The following is a 17,559-nucleotide window of genomic DNA, read 5'->3' as shown; positions in this document are numbered from 1 at the left end:
TCTAAGCTGCAAAATAATTAGACGTGAACATCTCATTACTATCACAACACGAATGCAATTCTGGAAATAAACCCAACAAACCGTCAGTGTTTCAGACAGGTTATAATGCTTTTCAGGTTAAATAGATTGATGAGTTTAATTCCTAACCAGGTGGCAGACCAGGAAAGTATACTTATGTTGACAGTATCAGCCCGGTCACTAATAATTGCAATAAAAAAGCAATCGTGTAAAAATCTGTTTGACGCTTCCTTTGGGGTTCTCCAAATTCCCAGAGGGAACCAATCACTGAAACGCACAGGCAAGACCATGAAGTCTAGAGTCACTGGTATGTGCAAGCCCCAAGCAGTGGATCAAATACAACCTCTGCATGCTCATCACCAAACTGTTTGCACCAAACCAAGTGTTTGCGCAAATCATACCCAGGCTGAAGTGCGTTGCGCGCGGTGCCAGTGGCTGCTGATGCCACTCATCGTCGTCGACTACGGCTCGGCAGTGCACGGTGACCTGCTGGTCTCACGCACCGAGACATCGAGATACGGCCCCCCACGCTTTTGGAGTGTCTGATCCGGCGATTGGAGCTCACTGCCCATCGTCAAAACTCCCTCCTGGATTTGTGACTGTCGATCACTTCCGCAGTGGACGCAAGACAGACATGTTCTCCGCAAAGTTTGCGAAGAACAAACGTAGCGCCTTCGTGATAGCCGATGTGCGATGAGAATGGTGAAAATACCAAATTTGCTTATTGTTGTTGATTATAGACTCTGCGAGAATATAGAATTGGGTAAAAATCTCAGAATGTCACATATGGGTCATTCTCTAATGTGAAATGAGGCTGGTTTTGCCGTGGTTTCACTCTGTGCTTAATTATGGCATAATAGGCGTTTCACTGGTGAAACAGGGAGACAGAAGCAACACTTATTATAGAATTGTATACGTACTCTGTGTCACTGACTTAAGATTAAACCTGCTATGGCAGCGAATGCAGTATTAATTTAATTACAGTACTTGAAATGCCCATTTGTCAAGTCATTAAAGAATATATCTAATTTGTTAATTTAAGACACTGACATTTTACGTCTTAACTGTTTACTGTTTAAACCAGGGGCGGGGAACCTTTTTTCTGCCAAGGGCCATTTGGATATTTATAACATCATTCGTGGGGCATACAAAATTATCAACTTAAAAATGATCCTGTTATATTTGGTCAAACATTTAATTAACTCACCCGTAATGTGATGGCTGGAACTGCTTCTCTTTGGTGAGGCGTGTGATGTTAGCTGGTATTGATGATGTTGCTGCTGCTCGCAACTGCTTTTCCAGGTTTGCTCCTGAGATTTATTGAATTTAGAGTCCCGCCTGCGGTTGCTTTGGCAGGGCCAGACCCAAATGATTTCACGGGCCTCAAACGGCCCACGGGCCAGACGTTCCCCACCCCTGGTTTAAACAGAGCAGAGTAGTAATGATAATGCCTGGATATTGGCCAGTGGTAACGATGAAGCTGGTTTTCTGTGTACCTTGAGAGCCTTAAGCCTGCAGGCTTTCATGACCAATATTACGATGGGGTTTGGGTCATATATCGTGAGTAGAATGTGTCTATTCTTTGGGTCTTTCGGTAAAGTCACGTAGATAGGTTCAAAGAAAATAACAATAAGATCCTTAACCGAAAGACCCAAAGAATATTAATTCCTGCAGTCACGAAAGCTTTAAGTCAAAATAGAATGTGTGTCTTACACCCTCTTCCATGCAACACAGCCAATTAATAAAGTACTCAGTGATACATATTCTGCAGTTAACACAATAAACTTTGCTTTGAGGGGGTCTTTAGTATGGACTGACAGATATGATTGCATGAAGTACGTTACACTATTCAATTTATTTCTACCCAAATATATATTTATGAATATACGCATTTCTTTTTGTAAACAAGTAATGTCATTAAGTGGGCGAAAATGTCACCACATGATTAATGCAGGTCGAATTAATACTTAGACGATTTAAGTGCTCAGCGATGCACTGTTAGCCTCCTGTTTCATGAAAACAATATTTGATATTTTATATACGAGATAAAAACATAATCAAAACATCATTAACCTTAAATAGAATTACATGAAATTGACATCGTGAAGGTGGAGTGGTAGAGTCGTGGTGAGTACAATGAGCTATGAACCGGCCCACCTGAGTTAAATTCCCAGTGGGGGTTAATATCAGTGGAAGAGTTACATCTGAACTAGTCCAGAGTCCTCTTCGCTAACCCATATTGACCAGTAAGGTAAAGTATGGTCAAACCATCCTCACCACTGGCATGGCATCTGGCAGGGATTCGGTCAACGAGTGCAGATGATTTAGATACATTTTAACAGCGTTGCCTATCTAAGATCCTTTGAATAAAACTGGAAAATACAATTAGGCAACAACATAATTTTAAAGAGAATGGGACAAGAGGCAGTCAGTATTACAATAAAGAAGAAACTACGTTGGCTTGTGCGTCTATTTAGGACCGATCCCACAAACAGGTGACATTGAAAAAAGATGCAATTGAAACTGATATACGGCAGAACAAAGACAGACAGAGGAAGACCGAGGACCCGCTGGGGAGACAGAGTAGACAAGAGATTTGGCACGATGGGATCTAGCAATAATAACAGCAGAGAAGGGGGGCGAAAGATCAGAAGAATTGGCGGGAACTTGTGTCGTCGGCGCTTGCAAGAAACACACAATGCTACTACCTGAGGATGAGATATTTACAAAAATGTCACAAGTTAACACAATGGAGGGTCACATTTAAGGGGTCATCTCATTGGCGCTGTGTAGTGGCCTAGGATTTAAATCGTTAATTGTGTAAATTAGACAGGTGTGGCACAATATAATTTCCTTAAAGTATGTTTATTATCATAATCAAAGGTTGTTATACCTAATCCTATACAAATTCCCAAGCAACACTGCAACACGGTAATGTATGAAGATGATGCATTAAAAAGTGCAACCCCTTGGTGATGCATCACAAAATCTTTGATGTTCCGCTGATGTTTCTCATCGTCAATGTTTTTGCCTCCTTTTTATTAGTTATGAAATAAATTCCATTCAAATTGATTGAATTCTTATTATTACACAATGAAAATACTAGCCTCACTAAATGTAGAATATGTATTAAATGAAGTACATTTATTGGAGATTCAACTGATGTCACAATTAATTGTTAATGAAATCATTCATATAACTATAATAACAACAACGTATTCCAACATAAACATTGGCCATTCTATTTGTAGACGTGCAAAAGTAGGTCACTGAAAATCATTCAACTCGAATGTAGTTCGATATTTTCGTTACTTTACCGAAGGTGGCAATTTCTGTAGCCAGTAATAGTTTAGCCCACTGACCTGCCGCATTGCCGTATTTAATTTCCTTGGAACGCCGAGAGTGATCCAATTATTTTTCAGTTTCAGAAAAGTAAATACATTTAGCGGCATTATTGTTTGCTCAGTTCAAGAGTAAATTAGCACAGGGTGCTTTAAATAACACAGGTGTGCTGTACAAAAAAAATTATCCTCCAATTTACAAGCTGCATTCTTAAATGTTCTACCTAATGGTACATCCACAGTCATTTACCATTCCTAACTTTCAAGATAACTTCCAATAACAATGCTGTTATGTCTATGCAATACGAGATGTATTGTATTTATTTTCAGCTGTCTTCTTTGGCTCTCTAAATTAGCTCCTACACTTCTTAGTTTTTCCTCCCCTTACCCAATGCTGTATTTATTTAGATATTTTTGTGATTTATAGCGCTTTGAGTATTTTGTAGAAAGGTGTTTTATCATGTCATTTATAATTACATGTCTTCTATATGTTTTGCATTGTTTATGCAATTCCATATTAAGCATATTTCTTTACACAATTGTATTATGAAACTATCTCCGACATATAGCAGACCATTATATTGTAGCCACAGTGGTCCTTAAGTTAGCCACTGGTCTTGCACAATAGACAAGTAATCATTGTGAAAGCGCAATATCATTATTAGTGCCGTGAATTTGCTTGTACTGAATCAATGCTGCTGAAATTATTAATTCCCAGATACATTAAGGAGCCAAAGTCTGCTCATCTATCTCACTGCAAAACTATTGAATCAGTCACAACATAAATGAAGGTATAAAGTTGTTGCTGAAGAGAACTTACAGGTTCAATTGTAGGTTGATTAAAAGAAGATGTGTTTACCCATAAATAATAAAGTTTGGGATTTTGATTCATTACCACTTTTATAATCTTATTTACGAACATTATAGGGGGGAAAATACATAGAAAACAACATTCATTGAATGCCTATGAAAATTAAATCTTATAATCAGTCTCCTCTGTAAGATACGGAGCCATCTCTTCGACAATATCAATCAGCTGTTGACAGCAAGAGTGTCATTATAAATCGGTAGGCTATCTATAAATGGATCACACTCTGTACGTACTGGAGGCCAGTCATCCAACAAGTCCAAATCTTTCTTTCCGTTCAGTGACAGCAAATAATAAATTAATGGACTCTATTATAAATGCATAGCTGGCTTCCACTCCCCGCAGACACGTACAGATATAAACAATTCCCTTTATTATTAAAAAGAACCGCTGCTGAACGAGTTAATATTTCATAAAACAGCTTCTGAGAGCACAGAAGGGCTGAGCGAGGCAGTAGATGTAAAAGCTTATGCATTACCCGCAATCAGGAAGAAAACACTCATTACTTAATAATCCTTCATTACTGCTTACACTCTCGAATGTGGGTGCAAGAACCAGAATGGTCAATAAAGCCAAGATAGCCGGGTACATTGTCATTTTACAACAGTGCCCCCTCCCCCCATGCAAGATACCCAGCTACGGATTGTTCACAGATAACCAGGTAATCATACTGCGCACTGTGAAATGCAATCGCAAGGTGAAAGAGAAAAAAATTAAAAGAGACAAACATATGACTTGGGATATATATTTGACAACGAGACACGAAGCTATACAAATGCCGATAATGGCACACGCTAAGATGGAGAGAAAGATGGAAATAAACATTTACAGATATGCGGAGATGTGAGAGAAGGTCATGGAACATTTTGCCATCGACGCATATACAATGTTAAGTAAAGTGTAGCATGTAATGATAATTTAACACCTTTTATCAAATCACTGCCTGGATGAAGGCCACTCCATGCCATGTCAGTCCTTTGGGTTCTTTGACCGTACTTCACCATGGTGGTTGGGCGGGAATTGAACTCAGGCGACAGGGTGCAGAGCCTATTACGCTTATCAACGTACTGCCGATCCGACTTTTTAAAACTTTTTCTCGTCAAGGAGCATGAAGCATCACACTAACTCCGGTCATCCTCGCAGGGGCTTGCAATCAAACAGCTTTTGGCTAGCCATCAAACAGAGACGGTCACTGCATCGCGCACTTACAGATGCGCTTCTGCGGCCGTCTGGAACGCTCTTCCTTCTGATGTTAGGAAGCCACCGGAGCTATGCACTTTTAAATCATCTAGATTGAAAACTAATTTCTTTATTACTGCTTTTTGTGTTAGTCTGTTGTCATTCCGTTGTACCTCCGATTAGCATGGTTGGTTATGTACGGTGCAAAAGATGTTCAACATACATACAGCGTAAAATACAATATTTGAAATTCTAAAGTACTAAATGCTACACTACAGGAAAATAAACCAACATGTTTCTAGTTATACTGCGTTGTATAGAGGGTAGGAAGCAACAACATCACATTCACTTTAAATAGACTCCCCCATAGAGTAAGTGGCTCTGTATCTTTTGAATGTAAGTGATGTGCGCACAATTTCGTGACACAGAGAGAAGCGCAGTGGCGGAATTTCTATTCAGTCGTCGCCCGAATGCGAGGACACTCTAAACCGGAAGTTGTAAAAAATGTAACAGCTGAAGCCTTCGTATTGATTCCAATGACTGTATGAGCGTGTCATGCCTCCCTAAAAACCCCACCTTCACATTCTCCTGCCTCCTTCCTTGACTTTGAAGCACTGGGAGTAGAGGTTAACTTGGAGAGAACGTACATTTCCAGTGGTGTGCTTGTTAATGGAAGTACAGTGTTTTGTTTTACATTGAAATGGGAACAAAAATACTGCATGTTTTGCAAAGATTCGTGTGACGACCTCATGCACCCTACGTGACTTTGCCGAAAAAACCTAAGAATATGAATCCTTGCAGTCACGAAAGCTTCAAATCTAGAACTCATGCACCCCGTGGAATAATTGTACTTCCCGCCCTAGATGCTCACCTGTGGTTTGAAAACCACTCACCTCAGAATCAGAATGAGAACATGTATTTATCCTGGAGGAATCCGATTACCTATAAGGCTCTCTTTAAAATTTGTCCAGTAGGGACGGGTAAGGATGTTACAATAACAAACAATACAAAAACATGATAGGAGTGCAAAGTACGAGAAAGGTAAGCAATTCACCCAAACACTTACAGATACAACTAAACCATCCCCATCCTACCAGGCAAAGCTACTTAGGTACACTATAAACTTATTTTTCAGAAGCGACCTGTCCACAAATGATAGCTCAACAAGGTGGCCCATCATTTGGGCATTTGAACCTTATGGCGGGACCCCGGGACCCCGAATAAACGGAAGTCAAAATCGGAATTCATTTATTTTTGGCGACTCCGTCCCACCGCGCACATAAACGCCGCGGCCCACCGGCTGAGAGGTTTAGCACTTTATATTGTTGAGATTATCCTATTTTTCAGACCGCCAATATTTTTCAAAAAGAGGTTGGTTTTATCACAGGCAGCATGTCCGCCTCAATGTTAGTCCTCCCAACACTAACCTATTGTGTGCCACTGCCATAAGCACACACAATAAATACTCAAAGCAGGCTTATTTATGTAAACATTGCATGCTGGGGGAGTGACAGGATACAACTGAATGCCTCGTGCCACTGCCAGGAAGTATACATATTCTCGAAGTGAAGAATAGTATGACACCAATAATGATACTTCCTCAGCAGCTGTGTTCAATCCACTGCTGGATAAATGTTTCCAGAGCCATCGCCATCCCTCACGGTTTTGTGATGCAACAATCCATCCAGCACCTGTGCATCAGCTTATTGCATTGCTCCATCCATGCGGTGGATGGGATATCAGTTTTCACTGACAAAATATAATCCTTTTAAAGTCTCTAAAGTATTAACCTTTATATTCTTGGTTCTTTTGGTAAAGTCACGTAGAAGAGAGAATTTTTTTTTTATAATAATAAAAAGAAAACAATAAAATTCTCACGACGTTTCGATTGCAACACAAGCAATCATCATCAGGTGTGAAAACCACAGCAAGAAAATGTGTGTGGCTTTCACACCTGATGATGATTGCTTGTGTTGCAATCGAAATGTCGTGAGAATTTTATTGTTTTATATTTTTATGATTTTTTTTTCCCTTCTACGTGACTTTACCGAAAGAACCAAGAATATGAATCCCTGCAGTCACAAAAGCTTTAAATCGAAGTATGAACCTTTGTTTCTCAACTCCCATAAATACAAGCCTTTAACAAACTACCGTAAACCATGTAGAAACATGTTTACATAATGTATGTATGGAGAGTGGTTGCTACGGTAATAAAACGAGTACTTGAGTTACTTATCTACCAGAAAAATGCCTGTGAAGAGACGTTGGCCCTCATTGAAAAATAGGTGCGTTCATTTTACAGGACTTCTCCGTAGCTTTCAGGGCATCACTACCACCAGCCCGGGTTGTTAACCTCACTGCCTTGGTAGGTGAGATTATTTAGATTATATTGGTGCTATAAATGAACCTTATGGCGGGACACCGTGGTCTCATAAGCCCCCGGCTCGCGCATAAACTGAGTTGCGACGTCATTTTATGTCTGTTGAAGGCGAACAATACGGCAATCTATTCCTCTCGACGAGCTCTTACACGATGCGCTAATCAAAGTTTCAAAGTTCTAGTTTCTTCTGCGCATTCGTCCTCGCTGCTGCGCAGTGCATGTAGAATTAAGTCGTATACTCTATGCGGAACATTGTATGGGATATGGGTAAAGCGTGCGACTTGCCATTGCAAGGATGGAAATGCAAATTCCAGCCAAGGGTGAACTCAGGGCTTTGTTCCTCCAGGGATAAACAAAATAGGGACCACTTTACTGGCAAGAGTAGTTGTCCCATGGGGTAGACTGAGTCCTGCCATAGTAATGTGGAGCTTCTCATACTTGCTCAGGGCTCCAGAGGGAACGAGAGTGACACTAATTTGGGCAGGAATACCCTTATTTGATGTGAAATAATTCTAAACCTAAGTACAACTGTTTACCTATAACTGGGAATAATGAATGAATAGAGATAGATGGGAAAATGCAATCTTTGTCACAAGTCCATTTTAAAATAAAACTACGGACAGTACTATATTGCATATATAAGCACACACTTTACAAATACAAAACTATAATGACGTTTCTGTGCTAAGTGTGCCAGTCAGCGTGTGGGAACTAAATTCTGAACGATACATTTTGTGCCACGATGATGGATGAGCAAATAATTTAGTTATGGGCCTGAATTTCCTGTCTGTACATAGCAAAAAATTTTATGGGTATGAGATTTTTTTTTACCACTGCTTATTGTGTCATTATAAACTTTACGTGAGACTTACTGGAGGTATAAGCATTTCTCATTTGAATAAAACGTAAGTTAAGCCTTTGTACAGTACTCCATTGAGCAGAATAACGCGGTTATTAAAATAGACGTCACTTCTCTTAATTCCCTTGCTGTGACTAAACGGCCAGTAGTTAGGTGTGGCCGCTGTGTTAGCGAATACAGCAGGAACTTCATACTGGTAGGAACCTCCTGGTTACACCAGCCCACAGGGGATTATTGTGTCCATCGTGCAGGGAGGGACTGGGTGGGGAGGGAGGGGCTGGTGGGGAGGGGCTGGGTGGGGAGGGTGGGGCTGGGTGGGGAGGGGAGGGTGGGGAGGGGCTGGGTGGGGAGGGTGAGGAGGGGCTGGGTGGGGAGGGTGGGGCTGGGTGGGGCTGGGAGGGGAGGGTGGGGAGGGGCTGGGTGGGGAGGGTGGGGAGGGGCTGGGTGGGCAGGGTGGGGCTGGGTGGGGGTGGGAGGGGTGGGGCTGGGTGGGGAGGGGCTGGTCACCCCGTGGTGCCCTTATAAAGCTCAACGTTTAACCTACTCACGCCGGCTTGTGCCCGCCCTCACAGTCGGGCATATTTGCAAAATACACCACGCCGCCGTTGACCCTGGCAATTGACCGAGCAACCCAACGTTCCTACCAGCTCCCTCCGCAGGAATGTGTTACAGCATCCCACCCACTGAACTAAACCGCGTTTGGGGGTTTATGTGACTCTTACATCTGTACTCATTCCACCCACCCCCATCAGCTACTTTATCCCAAAAAAAGTTTCGCCATTCATCATCAATTGTGGCAGCAGTTATCTTGATGCTAAGAGAGACAGCCCTTGGCACACTTATCCACCGTAAAACATAAATGCAGATGGGGAGTGTTTCACGGCAGCGGGAGGCGAAAATTTCGCTGACTCTTCGCCACAACCGAATGCAATTTATTTTAAGTGACCTTACCATCGTCCATCCATCTAAACGGCTGATGGGCTACAGTTGAAACAAAGGCAAAGGGGCCTTCTTTGCTGATTGGGACGAACGATTATACTCATTGCAGCAAATGAGAAAGAGTTGCTAAGCAAGGATCTAGTGAAATGCTAAACAGTGGGTGTGGCATTCTTGGGTCTTTCGGTAAAGTCACGCAGATATGTTCAAATAAAATAACAAAAAAATTACACAAAAATACGACGTTTCGATCACAACACAAGCGATCGTGATCACTTGTGTTACCATCGAGATTTCGTAGCTTTTTGGTGTTATTTTTTTATTTTCTTTTAACCTCTCTACGTGACTTTAGCGAAAGACCCAATAATATGAATTCCTGCAGTAACGAAAGCTTTAAGTCAAGTGGGTGTTGTGCAGCTAAATAAATAAATAACGGCTGCCCCTTTCGCTTTTCTCTAAATGCACATCTGACAGTCTCTGATTAATTAATGTTCTGTGGCTAAGTGGCCGTTAAAGAAATCGGGTCACAAATTTACTGCCGGGTCCAGTCTGAAAAACTGGGTTAACAAAAAAGCGTATTGATTTAGCATGACAAAAAAATCCTCTAATTTGGTTATTTAAATTGAATCGAGCCACACGTTGCTTCGTGCTGTGTGTGTGGAAGGTCTAAAAAGGAAAAGTGTGGATTTATTTGAACCCTATTGCTCTTTGCCTGGAGTACAACACTGTGCCCCTTGTTCAAATGTGTCTTTTGCTCGTAAATGTAGAGTGTGACACTTCTTCTTTCGTACGGCTGCTGATGTAGATGCAGAGTAACGACTACAATGTCACATTCAGGTGGTCAAGCCCAGATAACCGTGTCAAGAGCAGCGGAGTGTATCGCTGTATTGTCTCTTTCGTATTTGTGGATTGGGGGCATTGCGTTATATGTTGTATGGTCTGTTCTGGATGACCACAGTCGCATACTTCTTAATGAATACGTAATGGTCTCATCGATGAAACCAATATGTTTTTAAGGTTATACTAGTTGCTCGTTCTTCATCATAACAAACAACATGTTGGTAAAATCGATGTTTTGGTAAACCTCGGAAAAGATTGCCACAAGCATTGTTAATAATGTAAGTGAATATGGAACCCTACATTACAACTGTTGGCATAGTTTAATCAGCACGCCAACAGCATCCTCAATGCTATTTAGAGCGATGTGGGATCTTAACAGCAACAATCAGCTCCGCCGACTTGACTTCCTTTCCCCCAAAAGGTAGCTGTTGAGAGTATAAGAGATTATTACATTCGGCTTTAAAAAAAATAAAATTGCTGAGGCTCGTTATAAACACATTTTCTTTACATATTGTTGATTTTGTTTCACCATATTCTTACAGAACAGCTGCCATGCTGATTCCTGTAATAATTTTACGGTGCACAATGTTTTGTTCGTATTCAACACAAATACACTTGCACAGAATGCATTCGGGGAAGACAAGGCTGGAAAACTCTGCAGCAAAGCTGCAAGACGAATTGACCTACGCTCGGTGGTGTACATGCAATACCCACCCATTCACATCTCACGGGACAAATTGGCAATGTTGAGAAATATCTGACCAAATAAATAACTTCAGTGAAAAAAACACGACAGTATTTAAATACTGTACTATACTTAACCTAATAGCCAAATCACCCAAAATGTGCCTGATATCGTCATATATCGGAAGGTAAGCAGGTTTGAGGCTGGGAATGTGCTTAGATGGGTGGCCACAATGCACAACTGGTGTTTTAAACTGTGGGTTATATAATGGGAAGCAGGGGGCAGTGTAAAAATAAATCCATGATTGGACTGTACTTCTATACTGCCGCCCCTTCCCCATGGGTCAAGGAGTGTTCTCGTTAAATGACCAAATGCTCATGAGAAGGAGGAGGTCACGTAATTTTATCCGCGTCAGTGTCCGTAAAATAACAGGAATTCGTTCCGCAATACCGGATGGGGAAAAAACATGCAGATCGTCACGGATAATAGGAAGAATAGAGATACAAATGATAAGCGTTTTCACGGACCCTTTAGGTGCTGTAGATAATAGCAGTTGGGAATGGTAACATGGCCACAGAATAAGAGTTCTCCTGTAATCTTAAATGCACATCTGTGCATCAAAACCATCCCATTAAGATGATATTAATGTCTTAGGTGAAACTGTAGTGGTCCGATGGCAATTTCTTCACGGACATTTTATTTGACTAGATATTGTGCTAACTATACAATACAGATTTTCTTTAAAATAGGCATAGCTATACATTATGTAGATTTTGGCATTACGAAGCCACTGTGTTTGAAAGAAGCCAAGAATAAAATTGAAACGCTTGGCCGACACGGACTAAATTACTCGCCATCAATCTACCGAACACTCAATTATTATTTGCAGATAGTTCCCGTGGAGTCAGCACCTTTTTTAGTCAAGCATTTACCCACCACGTGACGGACTGCCGACGTCTATATATAAATGGCTGATCCAGGCAACGATAGGTATTGTGGATACACACATGCATGTTTGTCGACAGTGCGGAGGGGAGCAGGGGGTTGACGCGACACTCACCCCACACATGATGCGGGAGGGAAGCACGAGAGTGGCGTTGCCTCGGGGCGAGGCGCTCGACTCCCCCGCGTCCCCCGCTGCCGTGTCCGTGTCGGTGTCCGTCTTCGAGTCCATCCCCGAGTCCAGCTCATCGGCAGTGCCACCTGAGGATTTACGGTCATCCCCCCCCCCCCCACATTTTTGTAAGACATCCCACACACCAAAGCCAATCGTCGTGAATCGTCGCAAAAGGTAATTTGCTCGCTCACGCTGCTGCTGGCAAAAAGCCCACCGCTACAGCAAGATTTGAGAGCACGTCTAGAGGGTATTTTGGCTTAATACTTCCAAGCCAATGCAGACTTGAAATAATCGAATGATCTGCAATTACTCGCTCATGCCATTGCTGACGGAAGGCCCTCCACTAGAGGCCTTCCACTCTAGAGAGTGTCTGGCCTGCTCTTCCACACTAGTCAGACATCTTGGAAAGAGGTGTGAGTACCCACGCTTTGCCCCACCACAGGCAACCTGCCGGTCCACTTACCGTGGTGTGCCCATTGACACTGCTGGGTGGACAGAGGCGGGGTTTTTGTTTTGCCTGCCGCACCGGGAGATTGACCGGCGAGCAATGGATTGCAAGTTCAGTATGCAAGGGGTTACACCATGGTAGCAGCATCCCCAATAATAATGATCAATTCTCAGTTTAGTGATGGGTGCTGGATTTGCCAGGCTGATGCCAGTCTCCATCTTTGCGTAACTATAATAATATCATGTTATGCATAACAGGAACAAACACGCAAAGTAAACAATGTAGGTTTTTGCTATCCAGCAAAGTTGTTTTCAAAACGATGCGTCATAGAACCTGCCCCATATCTTGATGTAATCCAGGTTGCTCCTGAAAAATAAGCAATGTTTCATGTGTCTCCTGGACATCTGTGAAACTACTGTACATCTGTGAAACTGCAGTGAAAAGAGCTTTTTAGTTCATCGGGTTCCTCCAGTATAAATAAAGATTCAGATTCTGTCTCAATGGGTGTATTTCATCTGCTGGTTAAATTAAGGATATTTTCTTATAATGCATTCTGCTCTGTAGTACAGCATTCTGTGTAATTAAATAAATAAATTGGCTTCTGCCCTGTATTATCATGTAGCCATACACGTTATTCTCCACTACACTGCATATTGAGTTTTGATACAATGGAGTTTGTTTTGTTTTCTAGGGCCCCTTTATTTAAAGGAAGTGCTCTCACTAATAACATTTGGTAAAATAGCATTAATTTGTTTAGCGAGGCTAAAATCTGTCGGTGACACTCAGATTTGCCCAGATGCAGGAGAATCGGTTTAATGAGGGAGATCCCCCCATCAGTTTCCCTCCCGGTAACAAACATGTATTTGGAAGCCAGTGAGTGAGGAATAATCCAAAAACCCAGTCGACATTAGACCCTGACTCTCAGTAGCGTTAAGCCCAATTGGGTATAGTTCTCACGTAATGAAAATCGGTATGAAGATCTGGCAGTGCCAGTCCTGACGAGCTTTAGAATTAGGTAATATCATAACTTTGCCCCGTGGGAGCGTAGGGTACCCTAAAAAAGAAGATACCTTAGACTTGAGCTGCCTACAAAAGCAGTCTGTTATCTGAACTGGGATCGTCGGAGAAATCAACAGTAGTTACGGCAAAATATCCATCATTATGAGATTAATGTGACTAATTCATGTAAGTGGAAGTGAGTTCCAGGCAGAAGGAGTCCTCTTGATTTCCATTAAGACTGATAAATATTGTTATAAATCTGTAAAGGTTTTTTAGTAATTCGAAACCAATATATTTTACACCACATTCACCACAATAAGGGTCGTAAGTTGGGGTTAAGCTGAGGAGATAAAGGGGTCAGAGGTCTTTTTTTCTGATTTATTCACACTATGTTTAATTATTTTACTAGGTAAGGCTCACTGAGCTATATATAATGTTTTCAGAAGCGACCTGGCCATAAATGATAGCTGAAATAAGTGGCTTATCACGTGGAAATTTATAGCAGCCAAATACTCTAAACGCATGTTTATAAATGTGGAAGGAAAAACCAGAGAAATATCCACATGACCACAGGGAGATCATGCAAACTCCAAATATATAGGTCTCAGGGTTGGGATTGAACCCACGACCTCCTGCATACCAGGTGAGGGCGTTAACATCTAGGCATCTCTGGCTCTGTAACTGCCATGAGGAGATAATCGATGTAGAGACATTAAGGCTAATTCCATGAATGTCTTCATTCGAGTGGAAGGTGATGGTCGGTGGCTCGCCTTACATCACATTTCTCAAATTTGCTTTATGTCAGAGTTCTTCGAAGGGTACATGTTTTTGTTAATATTTCTGGAACTGAAGATTTCTTTTTGGATGATTTCGCAAATATTTGTCGAGTCTGGTTCCTCAAGAAGGTCATTTAGTCTACAATTTTGGATCCAACATAGAAGACCTCTGCCAGTCAGTGGCCACCAAGGAGCCTTAAGTCAGCAATTGATCCAATCAAAGTTGCAATTTTCCTGACCTCTCTTAGCATTACTTCACCGGATGTGTTTTGCATCACTCATGTATTCCCTGGAGTCCAGTTGCCATCGTGTCCATTGCCCATTCTCTTTTTTTGACTGTACCCCAATTGATTTAAACCTCCCCCTCAGGGGGTGGGGGGGGGGGGCTTGAGAGTATCCCAAACAATATTCTGTGGAACTAGGGAATTTGAAGTCAGGGAGATCTCACAAAAAATGTTTTAGGTTTCTTCCATAATGAGATCAAGTACCTCTGGCTTCTGCGGTGAACAGCAAATCCGATTGGCACAATTGAAGCGGGAGAAATTCCGAATTCGGGAAGAAATTGAATGCAATCTGTGGATGATATTTGTATTATTATTGATATTTGTTTTAGTTTGAATAGGATTCTCCATCAGATTTAAGGGATCAGAAAATACCCATTCTGGAAACTGTTCTGTGGGCTCTGGAGAAGTGTGTGTGAAATCCATACTCGTTGGGATAAAGTGTTCTCAAGGGATATGTAATTGAATTTGCTGGGGAATTGTGTTAATTGATCTCTGAGCAAACATTCCATTGCTCTTTTTTGGCTTGGAATCTTGATTAAAATAATGGGGAAATGAACAAATTCCAGTCCCCTCCAATGATTAAGTTGTCTCGCGAGTGTTGATGGAGGAGGCGAGTGATTTCTTTTAGAATGGCGATGCCAACAGGGGAGGGGGCGGGTTGCCAATATTTACCAGAGAAAATTTGGAGCCATGCACGGGGACCTTCTATCAATATAAACCATCACTGACGATCTATGCATAAAGAGTCCATTTGAAATCAACTCGTCCATAAATGTGAGACTCCAAAATCATGAATATCTAGAGATGGATATATTGGAGATAGGGAGAGGGACAATGATAAGGCACTGATCTGAATATGGAAGCAGGTCATCTATAATGACGTGGGATGAAGGTGATGATTAGTCTGCAGACAGTGGCGGAGGGAGCGCTGGAGAGAATATTCGGCCTGGATTGAGCAGAGCAGATGATCATTGTGGTAAGGGGATACAGCAATGACGGAGGGATGAGAGTTTTGAGGATATAACTAAAATGTCCAAGTTGTTTGTAGGATGAAGATCACAAATGTCTTTGTGGTGGCCATTGGAGCTAGTTTATGGTTTCATCAGGCATTCTGCAGTAATGTCGACTGTTCTAAAATTCTAAAATCTCATCCACTGTGGAAATGGATCAGACTGTTAATGGTTTATAAAACGATCAGCATAACCTTACATCATCTGCTTTCTTTAAACCTCTTAACTGCAGCTTTCATAAAATATGTTTGCACAATTGAAATCTATATATATATTATATATTGTACCCAATGAAGCTTATGTTTACATTATTGATTCCATCTAAGTCCACTGTACGCAGTTCACCCCACCGTACTAGGCAATTGGAAAATGGCCCTGTTCATGACTGCCTGGTGTTTCAATAGGACCAACACCATCTTCTAAAGTACACGCAAGGAAAATAGCAGACTGATAGTAGCATTTATCACTGGAAACAAAAACTTACTATAGCGAAAACACCACCCCCACCCACTGAATTCACCCTAGAATACAAGAGGACATGCTGAAATATGTACAAACAATGCGCTCATGAAATACGTGCACACACTGATGCGCGTGTTGCATATGTGCGCGCACACAGACACCCACACCACGATTGCATACGACCCATTGTGGCTCGTTGTTTTTTCATCACACTCTCTCCCCGTTAAAATTCTGGCGGCTGGGCCAAAGACTCACAGGGTCATTACTCAACATCCTCCTCTACTCCCACACACAACCCCACACGCCAAAGTCGAATTACGTCAACAAATGGCATTAAAGTGTGCGCGTGTGCGTTCTTCGCGTCTTTGTTTTACAACAATGCAGCCTGATATCCACTTAATTGGTGTAATTGGCCAAAACACATTGCGATGCATGTCTTGGGTGCATTAATATATATTCTAGAAATAAATAACACATTGGAAAACGGCACCTCGAAATGTGTCATTGTGAATCTTATTTGTTTTGTTTTCCTGCAAAGTGCATTTCTCCACTGCATTGCAATGTTACATAATAATGAAATATAGAGGTGCAGACCTGCAATTGCTTGCTCACACCACTGCGGACGGAGAGGTGTTCACGCAAGCGGGCTCGAGAGAAGCCCTCTAGCAGGGAGTTTAGCCCTCTCTTCCACACTGGCCAGATAGAAGTAGCCACGCTTCATCCCACCACACAAATATAACGTGGCATGTCAATTTCTATTGCTAAGTGGACAGAGGTGGGAGAATTTTCGAAAAATAACTTTCACCATTGTTTCAACTGCAGTACTGAGAGAACAATCTGCGAACCTCTGGATTGTAAGTCCAGTCTGCTAATTATTACACCGGGGCAGCGTCCCTGATATTAAGTATGCAACAATAAGTCAAGGCTTGTTTGTAAAATATAACTACAAATATGCACATTCTATATTAATTTATAGAATCTGAAAATGAAATGTATGTAATGCGGTACCCATTGACCTGTGCTATTTGATGGTGTAAGTTATCCTAAACTGTTTAAAGGTGTGGTAAGTAAACTTAGACCTTCAACACGTAGGCTTTCGCGACCAATATCATCCATAATACAAGTTTTTTGGGTTAGATCGCGTAAATATATAAATGTGTCATGAAACCCGCCACCACCCGACACAGCCAACTCGTAAGGGTTGTTACGTAAACGGAACATGCCAATTCATCACTAGTACAGCACACCGGTGTGTTGGAGAGCCAAGCCACAACATTTACACTCTGAGTACGACGTTTCTCCAGTAATTACAGCTAGCTTCATCAGGCAACAGCCAGATTTGGAGAGAAGTCCACCT

The 17,559-nt window shown here is 41.8% G+C and overlaps 1 protein-coding gene across 6 annotated transcripts in view; it reads right to left on the bottom strand.

Moving 5' to 3' along the window:
• The window catches only part of LOC133350616 (phosphoinositide 3-kinase adapter protein 1-like), a 172,563-nt gene that overhangs the window by 117,707 nt on the left and 37,297 nt on the right, over window positions 1-17,559 (bottom strand). For all 6 annotated transcript variants that reach the window (XM_061565152.1, XM_061565153.1, XM_061565156.1 and 3 more), the window contains exon 4: window positions 12,167-12,309. In XM_061565152.1, coding sequence (XP_061421136.1) covers window positions 12,167-12,309 — 143 coding nt within the window. The remainder of the gene's footprint in view (window positions 1-12,166; window positions 12,310-17,559) is intronic.

This window comes from Lethenteron reissneri, chromosome 34 (assembly GCF_015708825.2).
Source record: "Lethenteron reissneri isolate LAM-NWPU_2019-01 chromosome 34, ASM1570882v1, whole genome shotgun sequence".
NCBI lineage: Eukaryota > Metazoa > Chordata > Hyperoartia > Petromyzontiformes > Petromyzontidae > Lethenteron > Lethenteron reissneri.
The sequence above is the reverse complement of the archived record's forward strand: the minus strand, read 5'-3'. Positions and strand labels throughout refer to the sequence as shown.